The following is an 18,928-nucleotide window of genomic DNA, read 5'->3' as shown; positions in this document are numbered from 1 at the left end:
TTTGAGCTGCTGCAGTTGTAGTGGTCGTTGGAGCTGCCGTTGTTGTACTAGCTGCTGTTGTGGTTGCTGTAGGAGCTACATTTATGTTTGTCGTAGGGCTTACAATGGTAGTAGGTCCTGCAGTTTTGATTGACGTTGTAGGAGCTACAGTGGTTGGAGCTGCAGTTGTCGAAAAGGATGTTGTTGTGGTTGTCGTAGGTTCTACAGTTGTTGTTGTGGTTGCTGTAGGTGTTCCAGTTGTGGATGTCGCAGGAGTAAAAATGGTTGTAGAACCTTCGGTTGTGATTAGCGTTGTTGTAGCTACAGTTGTCGAAGGGGAGATTGTTGTGGTTGTCGTAGGTGCTATAGTTGTTTTAGAAGAAGCTTCAGTTGTGGTTGTGGAAGAAGCTGCAGTCGTGGTTGCAGTAGGTAATGCAGTAGTGGTTGTGGAAGCAGCTACAGTTGTTGTAGTAGGAGCTGCAGTTGTCGAAGGGGATGTTGTCGTAGGTGATATAGTTGTTGTAGAAGAAGCTTCAATTGTGGTTGCTGTAGGGGCTGCAGTAGTGCTTGTGGAAGCAGCTTCAGTTGTTTTTGTAAGAGCTGCTGCAGTTGTAGTGGCCGTAGGAGCTACGGTAGTTGTAGTAGGAGCTGCAGTTCTCGTAGGGGATGTTGTTGTGGTAGTCGTAGCTTCTACAGTTGTTGTAGAATAAGCTTCTGTTGTGGTTGCAGTAGTACGGGATGCACTTGTTCTTGTGGAAGAAGCTACAGTTGGAGTTGTAGGAGCTGTGGTTGTCGTAGTAGCTGCATCATTTGTGGTGGTCGCAGGATCTACAATTTTTGTCGTAGTAGAAGCTGCATTGGTTGTCGTAGCAGCTGCTGTTGTGCTTGCTATTGTAGCTGGAGTTGTTGTATGAGCTAGAGTTGTTGTTGCCATAGGGGCTGCAGTAGTGGTTGTGGATGCAGCTACAGTTGGTGTTGTTTGAGCTGCTGCAGTTGTAGTGGTCGTTGGAGCTCCAGTTGTTGTACTAGCTGCTGTTGTGGTTGCTGTAGGAGCTACATTTGTGTTTGTCGTAGGGCTTACAATGGTAGTAGGTCCTGCAGTTTTGAATGACGTTGTAGGAGCTACATTGGTTGGAGCTGCAGTTGTCGAAAAGGATGTTGTTGTGGTTGTCGTAGGTGCTTCAGATGTTGTTGTGGTTCCTGTAGGTGCTACAGTTGTGGTTGTCGTAGGAGTTAAAATGGTAGTAGGACCTTCAGTTGTGATTGGTGTTGTTGGAGCTACAGTTGTCGAAGGGGAGATTGTTGTGGTTGTCATAGGTGCTATAGTTGTTGTAGAAGAAGCTTCAGTCGTGGTTGCAGTAGGTAATGCAGTAGTGGTTGTGGAAGCAGCTACAGTTGTTGTAGTAGGAGCTGTATTTGTCGAAGGGGATGTTGTCGTAGGTGATATAGTTGTTGTAGAAGAAGCTTCAATTGTGGTTGCAGTAAGGGCTGAAGTAGTGCTTGTGGAAACAGCTTCAGTTGTTGTTGTAAGAGCTGCTGCTGTTGTAGTGGCCGTAGAAGCTCCAGTGGTTTTAGTAGGAGCTGCAGTTGTCGTAGGGGATGTTGTTGTGGTTATTGTAGAATGATCTTCATTTCTTGTTGCAGTAGGGGTTGCTGTAGTGGGTGAGGAAGCAGCTTCAGTTGTTGTAGTAGGAGCTGCAGTTGTCGAAGGCGATGTTGTCGTAGGTGATATAGTTGTTGTAGAAGAAGCTTCAATTGTGGTTGCTGTAGGGGCTGCAGTAGTGCTTGTGGAAGCAGCTTCAGTTGTTTTTGTAAGAGCTGCTGCAGTTGTAGTGGCCGTAGGAGCTACGGTAGTTGTAGTAGGAGCTGCAGTTCTCGTAGGGGATGTTGTTGTGGTAGTCGTAGCTTCTACAGTTGTTGTAGAATAAGCTTCTGTTGTGGTTGCTGTAGTAGGGGCTGCACTTGTTCTTATGGAAGAAGCTACAGTTGGAGCTGTTGTTGTCGTAGTAGCTGCATCATTTGTGGTGGTCGCAGGATCTACAATTTTTGTCGTAGTAGAAGCTGCAGTGGTTGTCGTAGCAGCTGCTTTTGTGCTTGCTATTGTAGCTGGAGATGTTGTATGAGCTAGAGTTGTTGTTGCCATAGGGGCTGCAGTAGTGGTTGCGGATGCAGCTACAGTTGGTGTTGCTTGAGCTGCTGCAGTTGTAGTGGTCGTTGGAGCTCCAGTTGTTGTACTAGCTGCTGTTGTGGTTGCTGTAGGAGCTACATTTGTGTTTGTCGTATGACTTACAATAGTAGTAGGTCCTGCAGTTTTGATTGACATTGTAGGAGCTACAGTGGTTGGAGCTGCAGTTGTCGAAAAGGATGTTGTTGTGGTTGTCGTTGGTTCTACAGTTGTTGTTGTGGTTGCTGTAGGTGTTCCAGTTGTGGGTCTCGCAGGAGTAAAAGTGGTTGTAGAACCTTCGGTTGTGATTGGCGTTGTTGTAGCTACAGTTGTCGAAGGGGAGATTGTTGTGGTTGTCGTAGGTGCTATAGTTGTTTTAGAAGAAGCTTCAGTTGTGGTTGTGGAAGAATCTGCAGTCGTGGTTGCAGTAGGTAATGCAGTAGTGGTTGTGGAAGCAGCTACAGTTGTTGTAGTAGGAGCTGCAGTTGTCGAAGGGGATGTTGTCGTAGGTGATATTGTTGTTGTAGAAGAAGCTTCAATTGTGGTTGCTGTAGGGGCTGCAGTAGTGCTTGTGGAAGCAGCTTCTGTTGTTGTTGTAAGAGCTGCTGCAGTTGTAGTGGCCGTAGGAGCTATGGTAGTTGTAGTAGGAGCTGCAGTTCTCGTAGGGGATGTTGTTGTGGTAGTCGTAGCTTCTACAGTTGTTGTAGAATGATCTTCATTTCTAGTTGCAGTAGGGGCTGCTGTAGTGGTTGAGGAAGCAGCTTCAGTTGTTGTTGGAGCAGCTGCAGTTGTAGTGGCCGTAGGAGCTACGGTAGTTGTAGTAGGAGCTGCAGTTGTCGAAGGGGATGTTGTCGTAGGTGATATAGTTGTTGTAGAATGATCTTCATTTCTAGTTGCAGTAGGGGCTGCTGTAGTGGTTGAGGAAGCATCTTCAGTTGTTGTTGGAGCAGCTGCAGTTGTAGTGGCCGTAGGAGCTACGGTAGTTGTTGTAGGAGCTGCAGTTCTCGTAGGGGATGTTGTTGTGGTAGTCGTAGCTTCTACAGTTGTTGTAGAATAAGCTTCTGTTGTGGTTGCAGTAGTAGGGGATGCACTTGTTCTTGTGGAAGAAGCTACAGTTGGAGTTGTAGGAGCTGTGGTTGTCGTAGTAGCTGCATCATTTGTGGTGGTCGCAGGATCTACAATTTTTGTCGTAGTAGAAGCTGCAGTGGTTGTCGTAGCAGCTGCTGTTGTGCTTGCTATTGTAGCTGGAGATGTTGTATGAGCTAGAGTTGTTGTTGCCATAGGGGCTGCAGTAGTGGTTGCGGATGCAGCTACAGTTGGTGTTGCTTGAGCTGCTGCAGTTGTAGTGGTCGTTGGAGCTCCAGTTGTTGTACTAGCTGCTGTTGTGGTTGCTGTAGGAGCTACATTTGTGTTTGTCGTATGACTTACAATGGTAGTAGGTCCTGCAGTTTTGATTGACGTTGTAGGAGCTACAGTGGTTGGAGCTGCAGTTGTCGAAAAGGATGTTGTTGTGGTTGTCGTAGGTTCTACAGTTGTTGTTGTGGTTGCTGTAGGTGTTCCAGTTGTGGGTCTCGCAGGAGTAAAAGTGGTTGTAGAACCTTCGGTTGTGATTGGCGTTGTTGTAGCTACAGTTGTCGAAGGGAGATTGTTGTGGTTGCCGTAGGTGCTATAGTTGTTTTAGAAGAAGCTTCAGTTGTGGTTGTGGAAGAAGCTGCAGTCGTGGTTGCAGTAGGTAATGCAGTAGTGGTTGTGGAAGCAGCTACAGTTGTTGTAGTAGGAGCTGCAGTTGTCGATGGGGATGTTGTCGTAGGTGATATTGTTGTTGTAGAAGAAGCTTCAATTGTGGTTGCTGTAGGGGCTGCAGTAGTGCTTGTGGAAGCAGCTTCTGTTGTTGTTGTAAGAGCTGCTGCAGTTGTAGTGGCCGTAGGAGCTATGGTAGTTGTAGTAGGAGCTGCAGTTCTCGTAGGGGATGTTGTTGTGGTAGTCGTAGCTTCTACAGTTGTTGTAGAAGAAGCTTCTGTTGTGGTTGCAGTAGTAGGCGCTGCACTTGTTCTTGTGGAAGAAGCTACAGTTGGAGTTGTAGGAGCTGTTGTTGTCGTAGTAGCTGCATCATTTGTGGTGGTCGCAGGATCTACAATTTTTGTCGTAGCAGAAGCTGCAGTGGTTGTCGTAGCAGCTGCTGTTGTGCTTGCTATTGTAGCTGGAGATGTTGTATGAGCTAGAGTTGTTGTTGCCATAGGGGCTGCAGTAGTGGTTGCGGATGCAGCTACAGTTGGTGTTGCTTGAGCTGCTGCAGTTGTAGTGGTCGTTGGAGCTCCAGTTGTTGTACTAGCTGCTGTTGTGGTTGCTGTAGGAGCTACATTTGTGTTTGTCGTATGACTTACAATGGTAGTAGGTCCTGCAGTTTTGATTGACGTTGTAGGAGCTACAGTGGTTGGAGCTGCAGTTGTCGAAAAGGATGTTGTTGTGGTTGTCGTAGGTTCTACAGTTGTTGTTGTGGTTGCTGTAGGTGTTCCAGTTGTGGGTCTCGCAGGAGTAAAAGTGGTTGTAGAACCTTCGGTTGTGATTGGCGTTGTTGTAGCTACAGTTGTCGAAGGGGAGATTGTTGTGGTTGTCGTAGGTGCTATAGTTGTTTTAGAAGAAGCTTCAGTTGTGGTTGTGGAAGAAGCTGCAGTCGTGGTTGCAGTAGGTAATGCAGTAGTGGTTGTGGAAGCAGCTACAGTTGTTGTAGTAGGAGCTGCAGTTGTCGATGGGGATGTTGTCGTAGGTGATATTGTTGTTGTAGAAGAAGCTTCAATTGTGGTTGCTGTAGGGGCTGCAGTAGTGCTTGTGGAAGCAGCTTCTGTTGTTGTTGTAAGAGCTGCTGCAGTTGTAGTGGCCGTAGGAGCTATGGTAGTTGTAGTAGGAGCTGCAGTTCTCGTAGGGGATGTTGTTGTGGTAGTCGTAGCTTCTACAGTTGTTGTAGAATAAGCTTCTGTTGTGGTTGCAGTAGTAGGGGCTGCACTTGTTCTTATGGAAGAAGCTACAGTTGGAGTTGTAGGAGCTGTTGTTGTCGTAGTAGCTGCATCATTTGTGGTGGTCGCAGGATCTACAATTTTTGTCGTAGTAGAAGCTGCAGTGGTTGTCGTAGCAGCTGCTTTTGTGCTTGCTATTGTAGCTGGAGATGTTGTATGAGCTAGAGTTTTTGTTGCCATAGGGGCTGCAGTAGTGGTTGCGGATGCAGCTACAGTTGGTGTTGCTTGAGCTCCTGCAGTTGTAGTGGTCGTTGGAGCTCCAGTTGTTGTACTAGCTGCTGTTGTGGTTGCTGTAGGAGCTACATTTGTGTTTGTCGTATGACTTACAATGGTAGTAGGTCCTGCAGTTTTGATTGACATTGTAGGAGCTACAGTGGTTGGAGCTGCAGTTGTCGAAAAGGATGTTGTTGTGGTTGTCGTAGGTTCTACAGTTGTTGTTGTGGTTGCTGTAGGTGTTCCAGTTGTGGGTCTCGCAGGAGTAAAAGTGGTTGTAGAACCTTCGGTTGTGATTGGCGTTGTTGTAGCTACAGTTGTCGAAGGGGAGATTGTTGTGGTTGTCGTAGGTGCTATAGTTGTTTTAGAAGAAGCTTCAGTTGTGGTTGTGGAAGAAGCTGCAGTCGTGGTTGCAGTAGGTAATGCAGTAGTGGTTGTGGAAGCAGCTACAGTTGTTGTAGTAGGAGCTGCAGTTGTCGAAGGGGATGTTGTCGTAGGTGATATTGTTGTTGTAGAAGAAGCTTCAATTGTGGTTGCTGTAGGGGCTGCAGTAGTGCTTGTGGAAGCAGCTTCTGTTGTTGTTGTAAGAGCTGCTGCAGTTGTAGTGGCCGTAGGAGCTATGGTAGTTGTAGTAGGAGCTGCAGTTCTCGTAGGGGATGTTGTTGTGGTAGTCGTAGCTTCTACAGTTGTTGTAGAATGATCTTCATTTCTAGTTGCAGTAGGGGCTGCTGTAGTGGTTGAGGAAGCAGCTTCAGTTGTTGTTGGAGCAGCTGCAGTTGTAGTGGCCGTAGGAGCTACGGTAGTTGTAGTAGGAGCTGCAGTTGTCGAATGGGATGTTGTCGTAGGTGATATAGTTGTTGTAGAATGATCTTCATTTCTAGTTGCAGTAGGGGCTGCTGTAGTGGTTGAGGAAGCATCTTCAGTTGTTGTTGGAGCAGCTGCAGTTGTAGTGGCCGTAGGAGCTACGGTAGTTGTTGTAGGAGCTGCAGTTCTCGTAGGGGATGTTGTTGTGGTAGTCGTAGCTTCTACAGTTGTTGTAGAATAAGCTTCTGTTGTGGTTTCAGTAGTAGGGGATGCACTTGTTCTTGTGGAAGAAGCTACAGTTGGAGTTGTAGGAGCTGTGGTTGTCGTAGTAGCTGCATCATTTGTGGTGGTCGCAGGATCTACAATTTTTGTCGTAGTAGAAGCTGCAGTGGTTGTCGTAGCAGCTGCTGTTGTGCTTGCTATTGTAGCTGGAGATGTTGTATGAGCTAGAGTTGTTGTTGCCATAGGGGCTGCAGTAGTGGTTGCGGATGCAGCTACAGTTGGTGTTGCTTGAGCTGCTGCAGTTGTAGTGGTCGTTGGAGCTCCAGTTGTTGTACTAGCTGCTGTTGTGGTTGCTGTAGGAGCTACATTTGTGTTTGTCGTATGACTTACAATGGTAGTAGGTCCTGCAGTTTTGATTGACGTTGTAGGAGCTACAGTGGTTGGAGCTGCAGTTGTCGAAAAGGATGTTGTTGTGGTTGTCGTAGGTTCTACAGTTGTTGTTGTGGTTGCTGTAGGTGTTCCAGTTGTGGGTGTCGCAGGAGTAAAAATGGTTGTAGAACCTTCGGTTGTGATTAGCGTTGTTGTAGCTACAGTTGTCGAAGGGGAGATTGTTGTGGTTGTCGTAGGTGCTATAGTTGTTTTAGAAGAAGCTTCAGTTGTGGTTGTGGAAGAAGCTGCAGTCGTGGTTGCAGTAGGTAATGCAGTAGTGGTTGCAGTAGGTAATGCAGTAGTGGTTGTGGAAGCAGCTACAGTTGTTGTAGTAGGAGCTGCAGTTGTCGATGGGGATGTTGTCGTAGGTGATATTGTTGTTGTAGAAGAAGCTTCAATTGTGGTTGCTGTAGGGGCTGCAGTAGTGCTTGTGGAAGCAGCTTCAGTTGTTGTTGTAAGAGCTGCTGCAGTTGTAGTGGCCGTAGGAGCTATGGTAGTTGTAGTAGGAGCTGCAGTTCTCATAGGGGATGTTGTTGTGGTAGTCGTAGCTTCTACAGTTGTTGTAGAAGAAGCTTCTGTTGTGGTTGCAGTAGTAGGGGATGTACTTGTTCTTGTGGAAGAAGCTACAGTTGGAGTTGTAGGAGCTGTGGTTGTCGTAGTAGCTGCATCATTTGTGGTGGTCGCAGGATCTACAATTTTTGTCGTAGTAGAAGCTGCAGTGGTTGTCGTAGCAGCTGCTGTTGTGCTTGCTATTGTAGCTGGAGTTGTTGTATGAGCTAGAGTTGTTGTTGCCATAGGGGAGGCTGTAGTGGTTGTGGATGCAGCTACAGTTGGTGTTGTTTGAGCTGCTGCAGTTGTAGTGGTCGTTGGAGCTCCAGTTGTTGTACTAGCTGCTGTTGTGGTTGCTGTAGGAGCTACATTTGTGTTTGTCGTAGGACTTACAATGGTAGTAGGTCCTGCAGTTTTGATTGATGTTGTGGGTGCTACAGTGGTTGGAGCTGCAGTTGTCGAAAAGGATGTTGTTGTGGTTCCTGTAGGTGCTACAGTTGTTGTTGTGGTTCCTGTAGGTGCTACAGTTGTGGTTGTCGTAGGAGTTAAAATGGTAGTAGGACCTTCAGTTGTGATTGGCATTGTTGGAGCTACAGTTGTCGAAGGGGAGATTGTTGTGGTTGTTGTAGGTGCTATAGTTGTTTTAGAAGAAGCTTCAGTTATGGTTCCAGTAAGGACTGCAGTAGTTGTTGTAGAAGAAGCTCCAGTTGTGGTTGCAGTAAGGGCTGCAGTCGTGGTTGTGGAAGAAGCTGCAGTCGTGGTTGCAGTAGGTAATGCAGTAGTGGTTGTGGAAGCAGCTACAGTTGTTGTAGTAGGAGCTGCAGTTGTCGAAGGGGATGTTGTCGTAGGTGATATAGTTGTTGTAGAAGAAGCTTCAATTGTGGTTGCTGTAGGGGCTGCGGTAGTGCTTGTGGAAGCAGCTTCAGTTTTTGTAGTAAGAGCTGCTGCAGTTGTAGTGGCCGTAGGAGCTATGGTAGTTGTAGTAGGAGCTGCAGTTCTCGTAGGGGATGTTGTTGTGGTAGTCGTAGCTTCTACAGTTGTTGTAGAATAAGCTTCTGTTGTGGTTGCAGTAATAGGGGCTGCACTTGTTCTTGTGGAAGAAGCTACAGTTGGAGTTGTAGGAGCTGTTGTTGTCGTAGTAGCTGCATCATTTGTGGTGGTTGCAGGATCTACAATTTTTGTCGTAGTAGAAGCTGCAGTGGTTGTCGTAGCAGCTGCTGTTGTGCTTGCTATTGTAGCTGGAGATGTTGTATGAGCTAGAGTTGTTGTTGCCATAGGGGCTGCAGTAGTGGTTGCGGATGCAGCTACAGTTGGTGTTGCTTGAGCTGCTGCAGTTGTAGTGGTCGTTGGAGCTCCAGTTGTTGTACTAGCTGCTGTTGTGGTTGCTGTAGGAGCTACATTTGTGTTTGTCGTATGACTTACAATGGTAGTAGGTCCTGCAGTTTTGATTGACGTTGTAGGAGCTACAGTGGTTGGAGCTGCAGTTGTCGAAAAGGATGTTGTTGTGGTTGTCGTAGGTTCTACAGTTGTTGTTGTGGTTGCTGTAGGTGTTCCAGTTGTGGGTCTCGCAGGAGTAAAAGTGGTTGTAGAACCTTCGGTTGTGATTGGCGTTGTTGTAGCTACAGTTGTCGAAGGGGAGATTGTTGTGGTTGTCGTAGGTGCTATAGTTGTTTTAGAAGAAGCTTCAGTTGTGGTTGTGGAAGAAGCTGCAGTCGTGGTTGCAGTAGGTAATGCAGTAGTGGTTGTGGAAGCAGCTACAGTTGTTGTAGTAGGAGCTGCAGTTGTCGATGGGGATGTTGTCGTAGGTGATATTGTTGTTGTAGAAGAAGCTTCAATTGTGGTTGCTGTAGGGGCTGCAGTAGTGCTTGTGGAAGCAGCTTCTGTTGTTGTTGTAAGAGCTGCTGCAGTTGTAGTGGCCGTAGGAGCTATGGTAGTTGTAGTAGGAGCTGCAGTTCTCGTAGGGGATGTTGTTGTGGTAGTCGTAGCTTCTACAGTTGTTGTAGAATGATCTTCATTTCTAGTTGCAGTAGGGGCTGCTGTAGTGGTTGAGGAAGCAGCTTCAGTTGTTGTTGGAGCAGCTGCAGTTGTAGTGGCCGTAGGAGCTACGGTAGTTGTAGTAGGAGCTGCAGTTGTCGAAGGGGATGTTGTCGTAGGTGATATAGTTGTTGTAGAATGATCTTCATTTCTAGTTGCAGTAGGGGCTGCTGTAGTGGTTGACGAAGCAGCTTCTGTTGTTGTTGGAGCAGCTGCAGTTGTAGTGGCCGTAGGAGCTACGGTAGTTGTTGTAGGAGCTGCAGTTCTCGTAGGGGATGTTGTTGTGGTAGTCGTAGCTTCTACAGTTGTTGTAGAATAAGCTTCTGTTGTGGTTGCAGTAGTAGGGGCTGCACTTGTTCTTGTGGAAGAAGCTACAGTTGGAGTTGTAGGAGCTGTTGTTGTCGTAGTAGCTGCATCATTTGTGGTGGTCGCAAGATCTACAATTTTTGTCGTAGCAGAAGCTGCAGTGGTTGTCGTAGCAGCTGCTGTTGTGCTTGCTATTGTAGCTGGAGATGTTGTATGAGCTAGAGTTGTTGTTGCCATAGGGGCTGCAGTAGTGGTTGCGGATGCAGCTACAGTTGGTGTTGCTTGAGCTGCTGCAGTTGTAGTGGTCGTTGGAGCTCCAGTTGTTGTACTAGCTGCTGTTGTGGTTGCTGTAGGAGCTACATTTGTGTTTGTCGTATGACTTACAATGGTAGTAGGTCCTGCAGTTTTGATTGACGTTGTAGGAGCTACAGTGGTTGGAGCTGCAGTTGTCGAAAAGGATGTTGTTGTGGTTGTCGTAGGTTCTACAGTTGTTGTTGTGGTTGCTGTAGGTGTTCCAGTTGTGGGTCTCGCAGGAGTAAAAGTGGTTGTAGAACCTTCGGTTGTGATTGGCGTTGTTGTAGCTACAGTTGTCGAAGGGGAGATTGTTGTGGTTGTCGTAGGTGCTATAGTTGTTTTAGAAGAAGCTTCAGTTGTGGTTGTGGAAGAAGCTGCAGTCGTGGTTGCAGTAGGTAATGCAGTAGTGGTTGTGGAAGCAGCTACAGTTGTTGTAGTAGTAGCTGCAGTTGTCGAAGGGGATGTTGTCGTAGGTGATATAGTTGTTGTAGAAGAAGCTTCAATTGTGGTTGCTGTAGGGGCTGCAGTAGTGCTCGTGGAAGCAGCTTCAGTTGTTGTTGTAAGAGCTGCTGCAGTTGTAGTGGCCGTAGGAGCTACGGTAGTTGTAGTAGGAGCTGCAGTTCTCGTAGGGGATGTTGTTGTGGTAGTCGTAGCTTCTACAGTTGTTGTAGAATAAGCTTCTGTTGTGGTTGCAGTAGTAGGGGCTGCACTTGTTCTTGTGGAAGAAGCTATAGTTGGAGTTGTAGGAGCTGTGGTTGTCGTAGTAGCTGCATCATTTGTGGTGGTCGCAGGATCTACAATTTTGTCGTAGTAGAAGCTGCAGTGGTTGTCGTAGCAGCTGCTGTTGTGCTTGCTATTGTAGCTGGAGTTGTTGTATGAGCTAGAGTTGTTGTTGCCATAGGGGCTGCAGTAGTGGTTGTGGATGCAGCTACAGTTGGTGTTGTTTGAGCTGCTGCAGTTGTAGTGGTCGTTGGAGCTCCAGTTGTTGTACTAGCTGCTGTTGTGGTTGCTGTAGGAGCTACATTTGTGTTTGTTGTAGTAGGTCCTGCAGTTTTGATTGACGTTGTAGGAGCTCCAGTGGTTGGAGCTGCAGTTGTCGAAACGGATGTTGTTGTGGTTGTCGTAAGTGCTACAGTTGTTGTTGTGGTTCCTGTAGGTGCTACAGTTGTGGTTGTCGTAGGAGTTAAAATGGTAGTAGGACCTTCAGTTGTGATTGGCGTTGTTGGAGCTACAGTTTTCGAAGGGGAGATTGTTGTGGTTGTCGTAGGTGCTATAGTTGTTTTAGAAGAAGCTTCAGTTGTGGTTGTGGAAGAAGCTGCAGTCGTGGTTGCAGTAGGTAATGCAGTAGAAGAAGCTTCAGTTATGGTTCCAGTAAGGGCTGCAGTAGTTGTTGTAGAAGAAGCTTCAGTTGTGGTTGCAGTAGGTAATGCAGTAGTGGTTGTGGAAGCAGCTACAGTTGTTGTAGTAGGAGCTGCAGTTGTCGAAGGGGATGTTGTCGTAGGTGATATAGTTGTTGTAGAAGAAGCTTCAATTGTGATTGCAGTAGGGGCTGCAGTAGTGCTTGTGGAAGCATCTTCAGTTGTTGTAAGAGCTGCTGCTGTTGTAGTGGCCGTAGGAGCTCCAGTGGTTTTAGTAGGAGCTGCAGTTGTCATAGGGGATGTTGTTGTGGTTATTGTAGAAGGATCTTCATTTCTAGTTGCAGTAGGGGCTGCTGTAGTGGTTGAGGAAGCAGCTACAGTTGTTATTGGAGCAGTTGTAGTGGCCGTAGGAGCTGCAGTTCTCGTAGGGGATGTTGTTGTGGTTGGGGGATCTACAATTTTTGTTGTAGTAGAAGCTGTAGTTGTTGCCGTAGGGGGAATTGTTGCGCTTGTTGTAGATGTTATAGAAGCTGCAGTGGTTGTCGTAGCAGCTGCTGTTGTGCTTGCTATTGTAGCTAAAGTTGTTGTTGTATGAGCTGGAGTTGTTGCCATAGGGGCTGCTGTAGTGGTTGTGGATGCAGCTACAGTTGGTGCTGCTGCAGTTGTAGTGATCGTGGGAGCTACATTTTTGCAGCGTTAGTTGTCAAAAACAATGTTGTTGTGGTTGTCGTAGGTGCTACAGTTGTTGTTGTGGTTGCTGTAGGTGCTACAGTTGTGGTTGTCCTAGGAGTTAAAATGGTAGTAGGAGCTTCAGTTGTGATTGGCGTTGTTGGAGCTACAGTTGTCGAAGGGGAGATTTTTGTGGTTGTTTTCGGTGCTATAGTTGTTGTAGAAGAAGCTGAAGTTGTGGTTGTCTTGGGAACTACTCGTATTGTTGTAGAAGCTACAGTTTTGGTTGTCGTAGTGGTGGTTGGAACTTTAGTTCTTTTAGTTACTGCAGATCTTGTTGTCGTAGTAGCTGCTTTAGTTGTGCTGGTCAAATGAGCTACATGTTTTTTACAAGCTGCTGCAGTTGTAGTGGCCGTAGGAGCTACGGTAGTTGTAGTAGGAGCTGCAGTTCTCATAGGGGATGTTGTTGTGGTAGTCGTAGCTTCTACAGTTGTTGTAGAAGAAACTTCTGTTGTGGTTGCAGTAGTAGGGGAGGTACTTGTTCTTGTGGAAGAAGCTACAGTTGGAGTTGTAGGAGCTGTGGTTGTCGTAGTAGCTGCATCATTTGTGGTGGTCGCAGGATCTACAATTTTTGTCGTAGTAGAAGCTGCAGTGGTTGTCGTAGCAGCTGCTGTTGTGCTTGCTATTGTAGCTGGAGTTGTTGTATGAGCTAGAGTTGTTGTTGCCATAGGGGAGGCTGTAGTGGTTGTGGATGCAGCTACAGTTGGTGTTGTTTGAGCTGCTGCAGTTGTAGTGGTCGTTGGAGCTCCAGTTGTTGTACTAGCTGCTGTTGTGGTTGCTGTAGGAGCTACATTTGTGTTTGTCGTAGGACTTACAATGGTAGTAGGACCTGCAGTTTTGATTGATGTTGTGGGTGCTACAGTGGTTGGAGCTGCAGTTGTCGAAAAGGATGTTGTTGTGGTTCCTGTAGGTGCTACAGTTGTTGTTGTGGTTCCTGTAGGTGCTACAGTTGTGGTTGTCGTAGGAGTTAAAATGGTAGTAGGACCTTCAGTTGTGATTGGCATTGTTGGAGCTACAGTTGTCGAAGGGGAGATTGTTGTGGTTGTTGTAGGTGCTATAGTTGTTTTAGAAGAAGCTTCAGTTATGGTTCCAGTAAGGACTGCAGTAGTTGTTGTAGAAGAAGCTCCAGTTGTGGTTGCAGTAAGGGCTGCAGTCGTGGTTGTGGAAGAAGCTGCAGTCGTGGTTGCAGTAGGTAATGCAGTAGTGGTTGTGGAAGCAGCTACAGTTGTTGTAGTAGGAGCTGCAGTTGTCGAAGGGGATGTTGTCGTAGGTGATATAGTTGTTGTAGAAGAAGCTTCAATTGTGGTTGCTGTAGGGGCTGCGGTAGTGCTTGTGGAAGCAGCTTCAGTTTTTGTAGTAAGAGCTGCTGCAGTTGTAGTGGCCGTAGGAGCTATGGTAGTTGTAGTAGGAGCTGCAGTTCTCGTAGGGGATGTTGTTGTGGTAGTCGTAGCTTCTACAGTTGTTGTAGAATAAGCTTCTGTTGTGATTGCAGTAATAGGGGCTGCACTTGTTCTTGTGGAAGAAGCTACAGTTGGAGTTGTAGGAGCTGTTGTTGTCGTAGTAGCTGCATCATTTGTGGTGGTTGCAGGATCTACAATTTTTGTCGTAGTAGAAGCTGCAGTGGTTGTCGTAGCAGCTGCTGTTGTGCTTGCTATTGTAGCTGGAGATGTTGTATGAGCTAGAGTTGTTGTTGCCATAGGGGCTGCAGTAGTGGTTGCGGATGCAGCTACAGTTGGTGTTGCTTGAGCTGCTGCAGTTGTAGTGGTCGTTGGAGCTCCAGTTGTTGTACTAGCTGCTGTTGTGGTTGCTGTAGGAGCTACATTTGTGTTTGTCATATGACTTACAATGGTAGTAGGTCCTGCAGTTTTGATTGACGTTGTAGGAGCTACAGTGGTTGGAGCTGCAGTTGTCGAAAAGGATGTTGTTGTGGTTGTCGTAGGTTCTACAGTTGTTGTTGTGGTTGCTGTAGGTGTTCCAGTTGTGGGTCTCGCAGGAGTAAAAGTGGTTGTAGAACCTTCGGTTGTGATTGGCGTTGTTGTAGCTACAGTTGTCGAAGGGGAGATTGTTGTGGTTGTCGTAGGTGCTATAGTTGTTTTAGAAGAAGCTTCAGTTGTGGTTGTGGAAGAAGCTGCAGTCGTGGTTGCAGTAGGTAATGCAGTAGTGGTTGTGGAAGCAGCTACAGTTGTTGTAGTAGGAGCTGCAGTTGTCGATGGGGATGTTGTCGTAGGTGATATTGTTGTTGTAGAAGAAGCTTCAATTGTGGTTGCTGTAGGGGCTGCAGTAGTGCTTGTGGAAGCAGCTTCTGTTGTTGTTGTAAGAGCTGCTGCAGTTGTAGTGGCCGTAGGAGCTATGGTAGTTGTAGTAGGAGCTGCAGTTCTCGTAGGGGATGTTGTTGTGGTAGTCGTAGCTTCTACAGTTGTTGTAGAATGATCTTCATTTCTAGTTGCAGTAGGGGCTGCTGTAGTGGTTGAGGAAGCAGCTTCAGTTGTTGTTGGAGCAGCTGCAGTTGTAGTGGCCGTAGGAGCTACGGTAGTTGTAGTAGGAGCTGCAGTTGTCGAAGGGGATGTTGTCGTAGGTGATATAGTTGTTGTAGAATGATCTTCATTTCTAGTTGCAGTAGGGGCTGCTGTAGTGGTTGACGAAGCAGCTTCTGTTGTTGTTGGAGCAGCTGCAGTTGTAGTGGCCGTAGGAGCTACGGTAGTTGTTGTAGGAGCTGCAGTTCTCGTAGGGGATGTTGTTGTGGTAGTCGTAGCTTCTACAGTTGTTGTAGAATAAGCTTCTGTTGTGGTTGCAGTAGTAGGGGCTGCACTTGTTCTTGTGGAAGAAGCTACAGTTGGAGTTGTAGGAGCTGTTGTTGTCGTAGTAGCTGCATCATTTGTGGTGGTCGCAAGATCTACAATTTTTGTCGTAGCAGAAGCTGCAGTGGTTGTCGTAGCAGCTGCTGTTGTGCTTGCTATTGTAGCTGGAGATGTTGTATGAGCTAGAGTTGTTGTTGCCATAGGGGCTGCAGTAGTGGTTGCGGATGCAGCTACAGTTGGTGTTGCTTGAGCTGCTGCAGTTGTAGTGGTCGTTGGAGCTCCAGTTGTTGTACTAGCTGCTGTTGTGGTTGCTGTAGGAGCTACATTTGTGTTTGTCGTATGACTTACAATGGTAGTAGGTCCTGCAGTTTTGATTGACGTTGTAGGAGCTACAGTGGTTGGAGCTGCAGTTGTCGAAAAGGATGTTGTTGTGGTTGTCGTAGGTTCTACAGTTGTTGTTGTGGTTGCTGTAGGTGTTCCAGTTGTGGGTCTCGCAGGAGTAAAAGTGGTTGTAGAACCTTCGGTTGTGATTGGCGTTGTTGTAGCTACAGTTGTCGAAGGGGAGATTGTTGTGGTTGTCGTAGGTGCTATAGTTGTTTTAGAAGAAGCTTCAGTTGTGGTTGTGGAAGAAGCTGCAGTCGTGGTTGCAGTAGGTAATGCAGTAGTGGTTGTGGAAGCAGCTACAGCTGTTGTAGTAGTAGCTGCAGTTGTCGAAGGGGATGTTGTCGTAGGTGATATAGTTGTTGTAGAAGAAGCTTCAATTGTGGTTGCTGTAGGGGCTGCAGTAGTGCTCGTGGAAGCAGCTTCAGTTGTTGTTGTAAGAGCTGCTGCAGTTGTAGTGGCCGTAGGAGCTACGGTAGTTGTAGTAGGAGCTGCAGTTCTCGTAGGGGATGTTGTTGTGGTAGTCGTAGCTTCTACAGTTGTTGTAGAATAAGCTTCTGTTGTGGTTGCAGTAGTAGGGGCTGCACTTGTTCTTGTGGAAGAAGCTATAGTTGGAGTTGTAGGAGCTGTGGTTGTCGTAGTAGCTGCATCATTTGTGGTGGTCGCAGGATCTACAATTTTTGTCGTAGTAGAAGCTGCAGTGGTTGTCGTAGCAGCTGCTGTTGTGCTTGCTATTGTAGCTGGAGTTGTTGTATGAGCTAGAGTTGTTGTTGCCATAGGGGCTGCAGTAGTGGTTGTGGATGCAGCTACAGTTGGTGTTGTTTGAGCTGCTGCAGTTGTAGTGGTCGTTGGAGCTCCAGTTGTTGTACTAGCTGCTGTTGTGGTTGCTGTAGGAGCTACATTTGTGTTTGTTGTAGTAGGTCCTGCAGTTTTGATTGACGTTGTAGGAGCTCCAGTGGTTGGAGCTGCAGTTGTCGAAACGGATGTTGTTGTGGTTGTCGTAAGTGCTACAGTTGTTGTTGTGGTTCCTGTAGGTGCTACAGTTGTGGTTGTCGTAGGAGTTAAAATGGTAGTAGGACCTTCAGTTGTGATTGGCGTTGTTGGAGCTACAGTTTTCGAAGGGGAGATTGTTGTGGTTGTCGTAGGTGCTATAGTTGTTTTAGAAGAAGCTTCAGTTGTGGTTGTGGAAGAAGCTGCAGTCGTGGTTGCAGTAGGTAATGCAGTAGAAGAAGCTTCAGTTATGGTTCCAGTAAGGGCTGCAGTAGTTGTTGTAGAAGAAGCTTCAGTTGTGGTTGCAGTAGGTAATGCAGTAGTGGTTGTGGAAGCAGCTACAGTTGTTGTAGTAGGAGCTGCAGTTGTCGAAGGGGATGTTGTCGTAGGTGATATAGTTGTTGTAGAAGAAGCTTCAATTGTGATTGCAGTAGGGGCTGCAGTAGTGCTTGTGGAAGCATCTTCAGTTGTTGTAAGAGCTGCTGCTGTTGTAGTGGCCGTAGGAGCTCCAGTGGTTTTAGTAGGAGCTGCAGTTGTCATAGGGGATGTTGTTGTGGTTATTGTAGAAGGATCTTCATTTCTAGTTGCAGTAGGGGCTGCTGTAGTGGTTGAGGAAGCAGCTACAGTTGTTATTGGAGCAGTTGTAGTGGCCGTAGGAGCTGCAGTTCTCGTAGGGGATGTTGTTGTGGTTGGGGGATCTACAATTTTTGTTGTAGTAGAAGCTGTAGTTGTTGCCGTAGGGGGAATTGTTGCGCTTGTTGTAGATGTTATAGAAGCTGCAGTGGTTGTCGTAGCAGCTGCTGTTGTGCTTGCTATTGTAGCTAAAGTTGTTGTTGTATGAGCTGGAGTTGTTGCCATAGGGGCTGCTGTAGTGGTTGTGGATGCAGCTACAGTTGGTGCTGCTGCAGTTGTAGTGATCGTGGGAGCTACATTTTTTGCAGCGTTAGTTGTCAAAAACAATGTTGTTGTGGTTGTCGTAGGTGCTACAGTTGTTGTTGTGGTTGCTGTAGGTGCTACAGTTGTGGTTGTCCTAGGAGTTAAAATGGTAGTAGGAGCTTCAGTTGTGATTGGCGTTGTTGGAGCTACAGTTGTCGAAGGGGAGATTTTTGTGGTTGTTTTCGGTGCTATAGTTGTTGTAGAAGAAGCTGAAGTTGTGGTTGTCTTGGGAACTACTCTTATTGTTGTAGAAGCTACAGTTTTGGTTGTCGTAGTGGTGGTTGGAACTTTAGTTCTTTTAGTTACTGCAGATCTTGTTGTCGTAGTAGCTGCTTTAGTTGTGCTGGTCAAATGAGCTACATGTTTTTTACAAGGTGCTGCAGTTGTGGTTGTGGTATGGGCTGCTTTTCTGGTTCTGGAAGCAGCTAGCGTTGGTGTCATAGGAGGTGCTTTTTTGGTTGTTGTTGGAGCTAATGTGGTCCTAGAAGCTGCAGTTGTGGTTGTTAAAGCAGCTCTTGTTGAAGGAGCTGCTCTTCTGGAGGCTGTGTTTATTGTCGAAACTCCATGGATATTCCAGAATACGAACACTGATTTATGAGATGAATGGTTAGTATATTTGATGAGTACAGTATCGATTTTTCTACTCTTACTCTTCATCAGATGCGTGCAGTATGTTATAAATTCCACTTATATTTGAGTAAACAAAATAATTATTATATTTAGCCACTCTCCTTATTGATTTTGATGTACATTAGGTCAAACTTTACTATATGTGTCGTTATGTATGCTTTCAGAAATACTTCATAACATCTATATAACACCTAATGTTATTTGTCATAATCAGTCATAAGTATTCCCGCATTAAATAATGTTCATAATAACTTCAAAAGCACTACATAAATGCGTTAAGAAGCATCTATGACTGTATGTCATGCTTTATAAGGTTTTATAAATGTGGCATAACTCTGTGACATAATTACCCATGCCAAATGTGACGTAACCCACTACAGTGCATTTGGAAATTTTTCAGACCCCTTGACTCTTTCCACATTTTGTTAGGTTACATCCTTATTCTAAACTGGATTAAATTGCTTTTTCACCCCTCATCAATCTACACACATTACTCCGTAATGACAATGCAAAAACTGGTTTTTAGACATTTTTGCAAATGTATTACAAATATATATATAAACTGAAATATCACATTTACAAAATTTGAAGTGATCACCTTTGGTCATTCATAACATATTCTCTTAAAGACTATATCGCATGATGGCGTTATGTGTATAGTCTTTATGAATGTGTTATGAATGACTGAAGGTGTCTGACTTTGTAATGAAGCTGTACTTACTTTAAAGTCAGACTCCTTTGGTCATTCATAACACATACATAAATGCCTTATATCATATGATGCTGTACCTACTATGAAGTCAGACACCTTTAGTCATTCATAAGACATATAGTACCAGTCACAAGTTTGAACACACCTACTCATTCAAGGCTTTTTCTTTATTTTTACCATGTACAATGTAGAACAATAATGAAGACTATGAAATATCAAATATGGAATCATGTAGTAAGCAAAAAAGTGTTAAATAAATCAGAATATAGTTTTACTACGCAATATATGTTTTTTTAAACGCTGCATTAGACAGGATTACCTAGACATACTGACCAGCTCAAATAGTCAGAAGCGTACTATATGGCAGACCAATCCAAACTCATCTC

The 18,928-nt window shown here is 45.9% G+C and overlaps 3 protein-coding genes and 1 long non-coding RNA gene across 4 annotated transcripts in view; 1 reads left to right on the top strand and 3 right to left on the bottom strand.

The window, feature by feature from the left end:
* Nucleotides 1–18,928, top strand: part of LOC135552125 (uncharacterized) — an 87,512-nt gene that overhangs the window by 62,698 nt on the left and 5,886 nt on the right. The gene's annotated exons all lie outside the window — the stretch shown is intronic.
* LOC135551603 (mucin-5AC-like) lies at nt 561–2,122 on the bottom strand. The gene is made up of 3 exons (XM_064982798.1): nt 1,490–2,122; nt 947–1,023; nt 561–780 (listed from the first exon to the last, which is right to left on the bottom strand). Exons 1-3 carry the CDS (start codon nt 2,120–2,122, stop codon nt 561–563), a joined length of 930 nt encoding a protein of 309 aa, XP_064838870.1.
* Nucleotides 2,152–3,072, bottom strand: LOC135551602 (integumentary mucin C.1-like). The gene is made up of 3 exons (XM_064982797.1): nt 2,954–3,072; nt 2,315–2,864; nt 2,152–2,232 (listed from the first exon to the last, which is right to left on the bottom strand). The coding sequence occupies exons 1-3, from the start codon at nt 3,070–3,072 to the stop codon at nt 2,152–2,154; spliced, it is 750 nt and encodes a 249-aa protein (XP_064838869.1).
* LOC135551601 (mucin-5AC-like) lies at nt 3,075–9,389 on the bottom strand. Its single transcript, XM_064982796.1, has 11 exons — nt 9,367–9,389; nt 8,797–8,993; nt 7,713–8,342; nt 6,832–7,286; nt 6,538–6,730; nt 5,592–6,266; nt 4,630–4,892; nt 4,414–4,490; nt 4,014–4,247; nt 3,517–3,768; nt 3,075–3,291 (listed from the first exon to the last, which is right to left on the bottom strand). The coding sequence occupies exons 1-11, from the start codon at nt 9,387–9,389 to the stop codon at nt 3,075–3,077; spliced, it is 3,216 nt and encodes a 1,071-aa protein (XP_064838868.1).

This window comes from Oncorhynchus masou, chromosome 13, assembly GCF_036934945.1.
Source record: "Oncorhynchus masou masou isolate Uvic2021 chromosome 13, UVic_Omas_1.1, whole genome shotgun sequence".
Lineage (NCBI taxonomy): Eukaryota > Metazoa > Chordata > Actinopteri > Salmoniformes > Salmonidae > Oncorhynchus > Oncorhynchus masou.
This window is presented reverse-complemented; position numbering and strand designations above follow the sequence as displayed.